Source organism: Neomonachus schauinslandi, chromosome 6 (assembly GCF_002201575.2).
Source record: "Neomonachus schauinslandi chromosome 6, ASM220157v2, whole genome shotgun sequence".
Classification (NCBI taxonomy): Eukaryota; Metazoa; Chordata; class Mammalia; order Carnivora; family Phocidae; genus Neomonachus; species Neomonachus schauinslandi.
This window is the reverse complement of record NC_058408.1, coordinates 80,799,408-80,812,607: the sequence shown is the minus strand read 5'-3', so window position 1 is coordinate 80,812,607 and position 13,200 is coordinate 80,799,408. Positions and strand designations below refer to the sequence as shown.

The window sequence follows — 13,200 nt, the reverse complement described above, 5'->3', positions numbered from 1 at the left end:
TCTCAAATAAATAAATAAAATCTTAAATTTTAAAAAAAAGGCCTAACCAACTTCCATATATTGACACTTGCAACCAAGTGGTCTGTCTTCAGCCCCACATAATTACGCACCACGGGAAGATGATAGGGTAAACTGCAGAGTGGTGAGGGTGCTTGCTCATCTTGCAGCCTTGCACAAGTGTGTGCTCCAGCATCGCGTGCATCCTGCACCCGCGATTTGCGAGTGTTAGAAATCTAGGCAGAAACCCCCTGCCTCTCCGAGACACCCTCTCCCTTTGCATGTGCAAACCGTAACCTCCTGTGAAACACTTGATGATATTTTGGAACAGTAATCAACTAAACTTCATGCTCAAGGGGAAAACCCCTCCCTCCTTCACCTTTGAAACAGTAGCAAGGGTGTGAAATTACACCTGAGCGTGCCCGGCCTCCAAGTCACAGGAGTAGCTGCTCCGGGCTTTGACCTCCACTTCAACTCCAGAAATAGCAGGTCTTCCTTACAGTTGGATAGAACCCTCTTTGAACCAAATGTACACAAACCCACAGGTTCACTCTCACCCCAGCAAAGCAGTGCAGCCTTTATTTGAAATTTCCATTCTTCTGCATTTCGTTCTTTCATCCTCAATGGAACTTTCCCTGTTCCCTGAGGTCTCACTTGAATTCCTGCCCACCTTTGTGCTCCCCTGGCTTTCTCTCCGTGCCTTTCTAACACATTACTCATTCCTTGTGGTATCAATATTTATGCTCATGTCTTTGTTTCCTTACCGGCTTGGAACCTTGAAGCCGCGAGGATATGGATCCTTTGTCTCCATATTCCAAGCCTTAGAATGGCCTCGGACACTGAGTCGGTGCTTGGTAAATGTATCCTAAATTAAATACATTTCTAAAGGCCAGTTTCTGGAATATACTTTCAAATAAATAGATATGCCCAGCTTTTTATATATATAGTATACTTCAGTAAAAAGTAAAAATGTAAATAGTTAGCTGCAACAATCGTATTTAATTTGCAGAAAAAAGAATTAAGTATAAATTGCTTTAGAAAAATCCAACAGGAGACTCATAGTCTAGTCCTAATGTGTAGAAGCAGATGATCGATACATTCATTCAGGAGAGTTACACAGATACCCACTGTGTCTTGGGAATTCACATCACTGAAAGTGGCTTGAGTTTCACTGGCTATGTGACAGGAGACTCTAGAACAGTCTAAATCCGAGCTGTAGAAGATCTGTTACTATTACACACCTAAGCTTTTAAAATCATATTTTCAAAGCCATTTACTAAAATATTGTCTTAAAGCACAGAGATCAAGCTTTAGCATTGGTTGTTCTCCCAAAGAAGCTACTCAAGGAATTTGACTGAACTGGTACCTCAAGTGGATAAGTCTATTTGCGTGGAAGGTAGTTCTTTTCTGGCTCTTTGGGTGTAATTCAGGTTGCTGCAACCAAGTGAGCAGTGATAACTTGGTTTGGGTCTTCATGGTGGTTTCCAACCAGACTCAGGTGATAATCGGGTTAACCAACCTGTTGAGTGCTTTCCCACCCAGTTTTCCTTTCCCTGGTTTACAAAATAACAAAGATGGAACTCTTTATTCATTAGCTAAGCATAGACATTTAAAGATGGAACTAGACAGTCCAGAAGAGCATGTTTCCTAGAAGACTAACTCCTAGGTACCGATTAGTACCTTCCCCATCAATCTGTCAGCGTCTTCTGCTTATCAGTCCATCCCCACGTGGGATACACATTCATCTCTGAGGAGAAAGTTTCCCCACAGTGTGTTCTTGGCCTTTGGGTTTCTGTTGCCGTGTGAAATCTGTGAAATTTCCAGAGGTGGCTCTTCGTCACCCTAAGCAGAAATGGGACCTGGCAACTCATTTATAAGCTAACCAAAGTACAAAACGAGTGTAACCTAGCCAACTTTCTGCTCAAAGAATTCTTGGCAGCAGTTAACACCTTTTCCCAAGTATAAGGTAATTCCCCCATATTCACAATGAGAAGGCTTTACAAAATGGGGATTTTCTTTAGCCTGCTTGGATATATAAAACATTGGTGTTCAACTTTGTGGTCCCTTCAAATTTCCTAAGGAGATTAAGAAAAATTTTTTTTATTGTGGTAAAATACACATAACATAATATTTACCATCTTGGCCATTTTTAAGTACATGGTTCTGTGGCATTAAGTCCATTCAGGCTGTGAAGCCATCACCACCATCCATCTCTAGAACTTCTTCATCTTCCCCAACTGAAACTCTATACCCATTAAATACTAATTCTCCCTTCTCCACTCACCCCACATCCCAGTAATCACTATTTTACTTTCTGTCTTTTGAATTTGATTCCTCTAAGTACTTCATATAACTGGAATCATATAGTATTTTTCCCTTTGTGACTGGCTTATTTCACTTGCCATAATGTCCTCAAGGTTCATCCATGTTTGTAGCCTGGGACAGAATCTCCTTCCTTTTTAAGGCTGGGTCATATTCGACATTTTGTTAATCCATTCATCTGTCAACAGTCATTTGGTTTGTTTCCATCTTTTTTCTTATCTAGACCTTTCTTTTTTGGCACATGGACCCAACCATACCCAGAAACTATTCTCTCCCACAAAACCAATACTTTATACTTGAACTTCGTTCAGAATTAAAATAAGGCTTTTAAACAGAAATCTTTTTTGTCATTTGTAGATGGTAGTTCTTCGCTCCTGAGAAGTACTTGGAGTAGTCAGTGAGCTAACCCAAAGCATCATATGCCTGGCACATAGTATGCACTCTGCAGAAGTAAGTCTTTGAGAAGTCTGGAAAGAATTAGGAAAGAAGAAAGGGGGTAGAATGAGGGGACTGGTTTCAGAGGTTGGCTTAGAACAGGGGAGACTTGTATGTGATAGGAGGCCCTGGCTCATTTCTCCTGCTGTCTTGGGTTGCTCACAGCTAAGCCCAGTGCCGTTCTGGCCTACAACTCTGTCCTTCTCCATGTTCCTGGAGCAGTTTTAATGGGAGCAGCAGATCACAAGCTACGACTTGTGCAACTGAGCACCATTCATTCCCTCAGGCCCCAGTCCTAGGTCCCAGGGATGCCACAGGCTGGACCTCCGTGCCCAAGTCACAGCTCCCCCAGTCCCTTGGACTCCGGTTCCTAGAACTGGGCTTATATTAGGTTCCCAACACCGCATACCTCCTGAGGACTGGTACTGGCCCTGTCTGCTACCCGGGATCATCTGCCCATGTTTCCTACTGGTATGTCACATCCCTCTGAAATCCAGGTGGAGCCCACAGTCTCCTTTTGGAAATCCCTCACATCAGCTGCTTCCAGAACCATCACAGAACTTGCCATATCCTCTGTATCCTGGGCCTTGTCCATGAGCTGATCCTCTGCTCCCTTGTCCATCTCAGATCACTCCTCAGGGCTGAGCTGTAGCGAGAGACCCCCCTGCGACAATGCTGGGTTCAGTTATATTGAACTAACATTTCTGAACACAGCATCTAAGCTCAGTGCTAGGCAATATAAAGATGGATAAGATATGTCCCAACCTTCCCGGTTTTAAAGTGCCATTAAAAACATCTGCACAGGACCATAGTTCAAGGATAAAGGTTGGGCCTTGAAGATGAAAAGACACCATCTCTTTGGAGATAGGAGAAAAGGAGAATACACAGGCCCAGCCCCTTCTTGGGATAAGGGACGCAAATGGGTATAAGGCCTTCAGCTGAGTGGAAAAGATTTGGAACAAAACCCAAGGGGGCCTTAAGGAGGACAATGGAAGAAAAACGGAGGAGCAGTTGAGACCCAGCTGAGATCAGGTATGTGATCTTATGAATGTGGGAGGTTTATCACTTCTTTCTCCCAAGTAATACTCAGCAGTTCAGAGCAAGACAGGGGGAAGGGAGGGCAGAGCTAAGGACCGGCCAGGGGCCCACAGCTGACAGACAAGTCTAGAGTGTTTATAAACACATGGCTAAGACATTGGACCATGACTGAGTGGACAGGAATCCAGGTGAGGCCAGAACAATGGAGTGGGGGTGGAGGCCACAGAATCAGTGACCAAGAAGATGAGGCCAACGAGCAGGGTCAGAGGGCATGAGGGAAGCATGGAGAGAGCATCATGGAGGACGGCAGTTCATCCCCTGCTCTGGAGACCACAGACTCCACACCATATTTGTGTCTTCTTTCCTTCCTCCCTCCCACTCGCTCTCCCTTCCACAGATACTATGTGTTATCTGTTTCCAACATGCTAATCACAGGACAGCCTAGACAAGGGCCCTTGCCTGGTAGTCCAGAGTTTAGTGCAGAAGAGAGACACTTCAACGCCTCACACCCAGTGTAGCAAGCGTCCTGTGGGGTGCACAGACAGGATGCCGTGGGAACACCCCAACACATGACCCACACTGGGAGTTTGCAGAAGGCTTTCCAAGAAGAAGTGATGTGTGAGCCGGGACCTCAAAGATAAGAGGAAGTTAAGCAGACAGAAGGGTGAGGGGAGTGTGGCGCTGCAGGCTGACACCTCTCTGCACCGCCCACCTGGTAGAAGCTGGCTTTCACTTCCATCTCTCAGCTGGAACTGCTTTCGGATATCACCACTCATCTCCTCACCACATCTTGTCTTTGCGGGGCGCACAGAGCCCCTAAACTTTCCCTAACTTGATGTTGTCACCTTTTGCTTTTCTCCCTCCTCTCTGACCTCCCTTCTCTGCTTCCCCCTTTGTGCCCTCCCCTGCACCTCCCCTTCCTGTGGGAAGGCAGGTGTCGGTGTGTTCTTCAAGGCTGTGACCACACGTCTTGCTCTCCAGCATCTCTCTTCTTCCATAATCATGTCAACATCCATATTTTCCCCTCTGGCCCTGGCCTCCCTCAAGGACCCAGCACCATGTTTTCAACAGCCACAGACATCTCATGGTCTTATCCATCGCTCTTCAAAACTCTTGATTTCATCGCCTTTCGCCTCATGACGGTATCTCTGTGGTGGCTCCAGCCTTATCCCTTCCTTTCCCAGATGCGTGGTCTGGGGTCTCATTAATCGTCACCTCCGAGGCCATCTTGCTTCCCCTGCCCCCACTCCCCGCAGTCACCTGGCCTGTACGTGCTCCCTAACCACCATGTACCTGTGCTGCACACACAGTAGGGGGCATTTCCTGCTCTGCTCCCGCATAGCTCTGAGCAGGCCTGCTTCTGGAAAGAGCTCCCGAGTGAGCGCCCCGTTGTATTTGAGATGAAGCCAGCTCCTCAGACGGGCTTCCAGGCCTCAGTGTGGCCTCAGAGTGCCTCCCTCTATCGCTTCTCATGGCCTCTGCTTCAGAGGAAGTGCCCTAAGGTGCCATGTTGCCACTTCCTTGCCGGCTCATGTGGGCCTCTGGTTCAGTGCCCTTGCCTCCAAGTGCCCACTGTCCAGATCCTCAGCAAAGCTTATCTCAAATATCTCTGGTTCAAAGAAACCCCCTGTGGTTTTTTCCATCAGAGGAAACGTCTCCTCTCTGACTGTCTACACCTCCCTATTGGAACCCATCACTGTCTGCCTTGTATTTTAGTTAGTTGTGTGCGTCTCTACTTCCCCAGCCTATCTGAAGGCAGGCCTTGAGGTCAGGGGTTCAGATTTCTTTATCTCTGTATATAGGTTCAACACGGGGAACTGGGACATCCTGGGTGCTCCATCCGGAGGTGTGGAGTAAAGGCGTGAATGTGGTTTCCATAAGGCCATTTTAAAAAATGCAAAAATAAGTCTCTTCTGATTTCACTCTTAGAAAACTAACCTAAGAAGTATCATAACATAATAATCAGAGCAAGAACAGAGATCATAGATATTATGCTATTATTCTGTCTCCATCAAACTTCACAAGTCATTCTGAGTCACGTCATGTCCCTCGTCTCTGTCACAGGGATGATTCTGGCCAGACATTGTCTTTGGTAAAAATGTTCTCCAGGTTATGAGACATCAGGTCACATTTGCCATGTAACGTAGTCTCTCCTTAAAGGAAAGCTCATGGCTTAGCGGGGACCTCCACTTTCACATTTGTGGCTCTCAACACCAGCTGAAGGTCCTGTTTCTGTTTGCTCCATGCATGTTTCCAATTCGGTGAGCAGAACCGTGACTTTGCTGATAAAAAAAAGCATGCCTGCCCAGTCCTGCCACACTTGTACAGATGTGGGAAGGCAGGTCCCTACATGACCCATCGAACAGTGGCCCTACCATTGTGGAGCTTCTGGGGTTAGGCTTGTAAAAGTAAAAAAAAAAAAAAAAAAAGAGAGATTTTTGTTCTTTCAAAAATTTCCTATAACCCTGACCCCCTGTATGCATAGAGCAAGCAGGTTGCTTTTCATTCCAGTTAGGACAGTGATGAGAGGCAAGACTCAAACAGAAACAAGAAATATTTAGATTCGTTGGGGGGTGAGGGGGACGGGGATCTGGCTGGTTAAACATTGGAATGCTTCTTATGTGGGAAAAAAAATGAGGCTCATAATTAGCCAAATGTATCTACATGGCTGAGACATGGGGATTTATGAGCTCAGAGTGAGGGGGAGGGCTTCTTAGACGATGAAGAGAAAAAGACTATTTAAAAGGCATGACCCCAGGGCATTAGCACGTCTTTCAGGGCGAAACTGAGAACACAGAGCACCTTAGGGATGAGCCAGTCTGTCGGCCACCTTAATCTACAAATGAGGATGCAGAGACCCGAGCCAGTAAGTGAGGTGTTTCAGGTTATTAGTGTAGCTGGATGAAAACCCAGGGCTCCTGACCCCACGCTGGTGCTGCTTCTGGAACCTGATGGAGGGGGTCATACTAGCTGCAGGGAGAGGCTTTCATTGCCTGAAGATGTCGTTAACATAAACAAACGTGTCCTGAGGATGGTCTCCTCTGCTGACTTCATTGAAAACACACACACACACACACACACACACACACACGCCCCACCCCCCCACCCCCCTCCAGCGAGGGAAACTATATCCCTCCATGGAGCCTATCCTGTAGCACGGCCTTGTTTGTAAAAACAGAACCCCCAGCAGAAGGGCAGAAACGCGATCATCTCTCAAGAGATTTGGACACTTCCTTTGGACCGTGTCTCTTGGCCGTTTTGAAATATATTTTTAAAAAATACTATAGATACTGAAACAAATTACAACCTAGACTGACAGCAAGCCCAAACAAAGAGTAGATAGGGAATAAAATAAAAATCATCCCTCGTGTGAAATAAAAGTAAAATGGTAGCACATTGTTTCATCCACTGGGGTCTGCTGTGTGCCAGGCACTGTCCTGGGAACGGAGGACCCAGCACAGCGAGCAAACAGACCAAAGCTCCTGCCCTCCAGGAGCTCCTATTCTAGAAGAAATGCATAGTTTCATACCCATTACAATACTGTTCTTGAGATCCATCACCACCCACCCTGCCAGGCTCTGGTGGAAATTTAACTACATTGGAAAATTGATACTATCTCCGTTCATATATGGGTATACTTCTAATGAAGGTTGCTTTCTGGTTGACAGGGAGAAGAAAATGGCTTTCCAGACAGTACTGGAGATCCCCTTTCAGGTAAAGGATTGATTCTGCAGAGGTCTGGGCTTTTCTGATAACTGGCATGATGGAATTAAAGATAATTTGCAAATATGTTTATCATAAATTTTAAAAATCTGTATTATAGGCTAGAGAAACTTTCCAACCACAGACCCAGGGGAAGTGGAAGGAAATGGTAACCAGATTTCACAAAAGCCTTCAAAGAGTGTTTTCTCCGAGCTGACCCTATTTGGCTTGTGAAGGGCACAGCCGGGTTCTCAATAGGAAAAGTTTAGGAGGGGGTAACAGTCACAACAGAGCTGGGGGTCTTGGCATTGATGGAAAACTGCCAGGTGGAAGAAGGCAATGGGGCTGGGGCCAAGCAGGCCCCCATGGGAAGGGCCAGCTCAGCCAGTCACTGCCTCCATCCCTTCTCTGTGCCTGAGGCACTCCATTAGCCAAGGAGCCCCTCCCGCACCGGCCCTGTGCTCGTCCCCACTCTGCCGCTGGTGTGTTTAATCAGAGAAACAGTAAGATCTGCCTCCTTCCCCACTTGTTACTGTAAGTTGGAAACTTTGGCAGTCTTCAGATTTCTTATTAATTCATCATGGAGAAAATCTGGAGTGAGCATTAAAAGAAGCTACCAAAAGAATAACTAAAAAACATTAAAACCTCCCTAATGTTTTCTATACCTCTTAAAACACATATTGAAAGACCTGAGTCATCAGGGTTTTGTTTCTTTCTTTCTTGGGGGGAGGGTGGTGGACCCTAAAATCCTCAGGATAATGTGTCACCAATCCTACCTAGACTGTGCCCACGTAACCATGCTGAAAATCAGAACATGTGGTGTACAGTCAACTTTTTCCCCCCCTTAGAAACACAATATGAGCAGCGCCTGGGTGGCTCAGTCGGTTAACATCCCACTCTTGGTCTCAGCTCAGGTCTCAATCTCAGGGTCATGAGTTCAAGCCCTGCATTGGGCTGTACTTAAAAGAAAAGAAGAGAAAGAAAAGAAAGAAAAAGAAAGAAAGAAAGAAAGATAGATGTTAGCAGCAGTTATCTCTGGGTGGTGAGACTCTAGGTGATTTTTTTTTTCATTCAGTAGATTTTTATTTATTAAGGACCTACTGTGTGAGTCTCAGAGCAAAAGTATAGCTCTGGGAGACAGAAGTTGTGATCCTGGTTCCAGTCCAGCCACTACCCTGCTGTGATGAGAGAAGTCAAAGGGGAAACTGAGCCAGCTGAATTTGTACTGGAGCCTTCCCAGCAGGTTTCACGGTACAGGCCTAAGGTCAGGGTCCCATCTGGACACCCTGTTGGAACTTGCCTTCCCTGGACCACACCCCCCCACCAGAGGCTAGGACTGCTGGCCAGTAATTCTCTCTCTTCCACAAATGCTGCAGCCGACAAACTCAGAAGCACTAGCTGGGTGATGTGAGGAGGAGAAAGCATCTTTGCTCACAAGCAGTCAATTTTTGTTTTCTTTCCACTCTCCTATATTTTTTAAATTTCTAACATGAGTGGATATCAGAAAAAAAATCTCTCCCCCCAAACTGTAACCTGTATATACAAATTTGTATATAACAAATGATCAGATGTAGGCAAATATATATAATATGTGATAAAATAACCAAGGAAATCCATAAAAGGCTAACTGATCGACCTCAGTGGTAAGAGCATGAATTTTTTTCCCCTATGCTCATCTGAATTTTCAGATTTTCTGCGGTAAGCACATATTTCTTTTCTTTTTTTTTTTTAAGATTTTATTTATTTGACAGAGATACAGCGAAAGAGAAAGAACAAGCAGGGGTAGCAGCAGAGAGAGAGGGAGAAGCAGGTTTCCCGCCGAGCAGGGAGCCCCATGTGGGGCTCGATCCCAGGATCCTGGGATCATGACCTGAGCCGAAGACAGTGGCTTAACTGACTGAGCCACCCAGGTGCCCCTTTCTTTTCTAATTAAAAAAAAACACAACACCTGTATTTAAACTTTTAAAAGACTAACACCCTACACACTAATGTGGAATGTGATCTAAAATGAAAATGGATAAAGTAAGTTGTTTAGGGATATCTATAAACCTTTATGATTTAAGGTTGTTGTTGACTAATAGATTACCTTTAATCAAATTTCAGTTGTCTCTTAAAAAATTATACCTGTGTCAAAATGAAATGGAAGACTTTTGAAGAGAATAAACTTTTCACAGTGATAGGTAAAATGCTTGAGTACAGATGGTGCTGTTGAAGTCAATGCCTTTCGCACCCAGTATGCTACCCTGCACACAAGAGTGAGTGTTCAGGTGTTTGGTTGGATTTTTGTTTTTGTTTTTGTTTTTCATAAACAAGGAGATGAGAGACACTGACTTAATGGCTTTGCTCTTGAGTAAACTGGCAAAAGCTGATCTGTATATTTCGGTCTTTGAGTGAGAGTATCAACTTAAGTAAGCTTTATCGTTTTAGTTACAAACACTAATTTAGCACTTACTATATACCAGGCCCTGTTGTAAGCACTTTAAAGAGCCGCTTAGAAAAAGTGCACATGACAGCTCTGAACTTATTTTCCTCACAAGATGGAGGTTACAGAAGCGATGCAGGGTCACGTGGCTGGTGCTGGGTCACGGGAGTCCCAAGTGGGACTCAAGCCTGGGGCCTGGCCAGGAGCTCAAGCCCAACCACCAAACCAGGCTGCCTCTGGTCAGATGCATTGCCCGGGGAATACACACATCGAATGCTTGAGTGTCATACAGGGGGGTGAGGGTCAACTATCTCAGATACAGTCTTAATCTGGAACAAAGCCAAAGCCCACCCTCACACCCCTGCCCCCAAAGTCAGTCTCTGAAACACAGTAATACTTTTCACAAAAAGCTCGATACTTTCCCTGGATCAGGCCCTCAGGCCCTGAACTCAGAGCCTGGATTTTATTTAATTCTTGTCTTTGAAAACCTTAGTTATCTGTGATCCAGCTTATAGCTGGTTAAAATAAGCAATGTGGGGACAATGGAAGGCACTGCCCCAGAGGGAGGGATTAGACAGACATGGGAAATGACAGCCGACAGTTTGTAAGCAAGGAAAGAAAAAGAATACAAATCAGAATCAGCTACCCCTGGAAAAGCAGAGTCTCCTTCGCGGAACCAATGAGTAAAGAAGCAAACGCCCGCAGGAGGCAGAGCACAAGAAAGAAGACTCTGCAGTGCCCCCGGTTAATAGAATAATGCACCTGCTCTCCACACTGGGCCAGTTTTTCAAGGATGATTTTTCTGACAACCTTGCATAATTCAGTACTTGCCCAACCTAAACCTAATTTCCCCACAGAAATTCAGGTAAAATAGGATTGTTACTTTTGTTTCAAATTAGATCCATTACATGACACTTTGTTCGTATGTTCGTGTCACGTAATTTCAGAATCCGAATTCACATGGAATTCTACGCTGAATTTTTACCTGGGTCCTTCCTGACCTAAGTTGGGTTTTTTTTTCTTGAAGTGCCCTCTACACTCCAGCTTTGATGACAAAATCGAGATGCAGCGTGATCTTATAGCCCAGATCCTTCCAATTTGTCAGGTCACAGCTGCTGCCAACTTGATGTCTCCTTAAAAGGGTGTTTTAGAGAGAGAGAGAATGAAATTGCATTGTTTTTCCCTTTGGTTAAGAAATCAAATGCCCACCAAAAGCCCTTGGGTTAGTTTCTTGGGAGATAAAAATAGTTCTTCAATCATTTTCCAGCTCAAAGCATATAAACTACCTCTGATGAATAATGTGGGGGGGGGTGTGTGTGTGTGCACCCCAGTGATTTATCAAAGCCATAAGCTGACATTTTAAATATATTTCCAACCACATTGGAAACCACACACACATAGAAAAAAGCATGAGTTTATACCCTTAACATACATAACTGCAGAAGTATTTGACTCTGCTCTCACACTTTGTTGGTATTTTGCAGGCTCCAAATCTGATAATTTATAGACACCTGGGATAGAGTTATTTTATTTCAAGACCACAATATTTTGCTATTTGCTAAGTTGCCAATAAAAAAATGTTTACTATTTAATTGTTTGAATTAACTCAAGACCTAGTTATCCTGGGGAACATTATTATAAATGATCTAAGAGCTCACAGTGGTCCTGAGCACACTGGAGGGAAACACCCGTGTGGTAATAGTTCTCGAAAAGCCAGAGTGTACAAGATAAAACGGCACCTACCCTGCAGGGAGACACATTAAGTCAATCTGTGATCTACTGCCAACATCTGACTGGAGCCAATTTCTAGGCTCAAGTAATCATGACCTTTGTGAATCCTGAATCTTGTTCCAGTTTACAATTAACTGTTAATTGACCAGTATTTTAAAACCCGCCAGCCCCAAACCGGAGTTAGACATTGCGCTGTTGGATGTGAGCTGTTTCTTACCGTTGTTTTAAATGACAGAGCCACACCTTGAGGGCGAACATTCTAGAATCCTGAAATGCTTTTTTAAAGTCTATGTAAACATGTGTGTGAGAGAGAGGATGAAGAGTAGGGGGAGAGGACAGAAAACACCCCATAGGAAAACCCACTCATCTACTGTTGAGTGTGGGGACATGTTATCTGTTCAAAGACTTAATCACTGAACAGACACACCATCTCAAAAGTAGCTCTGATTCCAAAATGTAATTATGGTAGGCCCTTCTGACTAAGCACTTACTCTGCGGATGTCTTTAAGGCAATGGTTTTCAACCCTGGCTGCATTTTAGAATTCCCAGGGGAGCCTTTGAAAATTCCCATGTCCCTCCTGCACCCCAGGACCAATTAAACAAGGATTTCAGTGGGTGGGGCCAGAAGGTTGGGGTTGTGGGCAGGGTTCTGGGGGAGGAGGAGTTCCATCTTTGTGGCCAAGGTTGAGAACTACTGCTTTAAAAAGGGCTGTTGGTTGTGCTTCCTTACCCACAGCTATTAATCGTTTAAAGCCTCAACCCACGGCATGGTGGGCAGGCAACAATGGATGATCTCATTCAATCCTTGCAACAACCTTGTGAAAGAGGTCTCACTGTCCCTGTTCAGGGAGTGAGGATATGGCCTTGGTGAGCTCGGTTACCTGTCCAAGTCGCACACCTGCATCATGCTAGCTGATACTGACAGTCAGTTGGCATGCCTCTAAAGCTGTTCTTCATCTCTGTGGTACACAGGTTACTTCTCCATAGCGACCAGGCATCTTTCTTCTGCCTTATATATGCTCAGTTAGCACACACACAAAAAAAAGTTTCAGTTGAGCTGGAATTTTCTAGATAGCTCTTCTTAGGCTGCCCAGGGGTTTCTAATTAGACTATAATTGGACTATTTCTCCATGACACATTCTTCATTCATTTGATTGACTCAACAAATATTACTGAGTGCTTACTGTGTGTCTGGGATGAAGTGGTGACATTAGATACGAAAGTCTCTTTCCTCTTGGAGTTTATATACTAGTTGGGAGTGACAGACAATAAACAGAAATAAGTCATTACATATGGTGGTAGAGTGTGCCTTGAGGAAAATAAACGAGGGTAATGGGATTTTGCCTGGCAGGGGAGGATGCTGCTTTAGCTAAGAAGGTTCACGGAGACCTGAACAATGCAAAGGAGCCAGCCATGTGAAGATCTGAGGACGGAAGACTCCAGGGAGAAGAGCTAGCTGGTGTAAAGGTCCTGAGGCAGACCTGAGCTTAGCGATCTAGGGACAAGTGTGGGCAGGGAAGAGCGATAGAGAAGGAAGTGAGCTGAGAGGTATC

General features: G+C 44.9%; 1 protein-coding gene across 2 annotated transcripts in view; it reads left to right on the top strand.

Annotated features, from left to right (window-relative positions):
- The window catches only part of EDARADD (EDAR associated death domain), a 57,807-nt gene that overhangs the window by 38,424 nt on the left and 6,183 nt on the right, over nucleotides 1-13,200 (top strand). Inside the window, exons 1-2 of one of the 2 annotated variants that reach the window (XR_006540228.1) lie at nucleotides 3,762-3,786; nucleotides 7,461-7,506. Coding sequence is in view for 1 of the 2 variants with exons in the window: in XM_044916460.1 (XP_044772395.1) it covers nucleotides 7,461-7,506 (46 nt within the window). In the remaining variant the exon portion in view is untranslated. Of the gene's footprint in view, nucleotides 1-3,761; nucleotides 3,787-7,460; nucleotides 7,507-13,200 lie in introns of those variants that run through there. The other variant, XM_044916460.1, reaches the window with a different exon arrangement.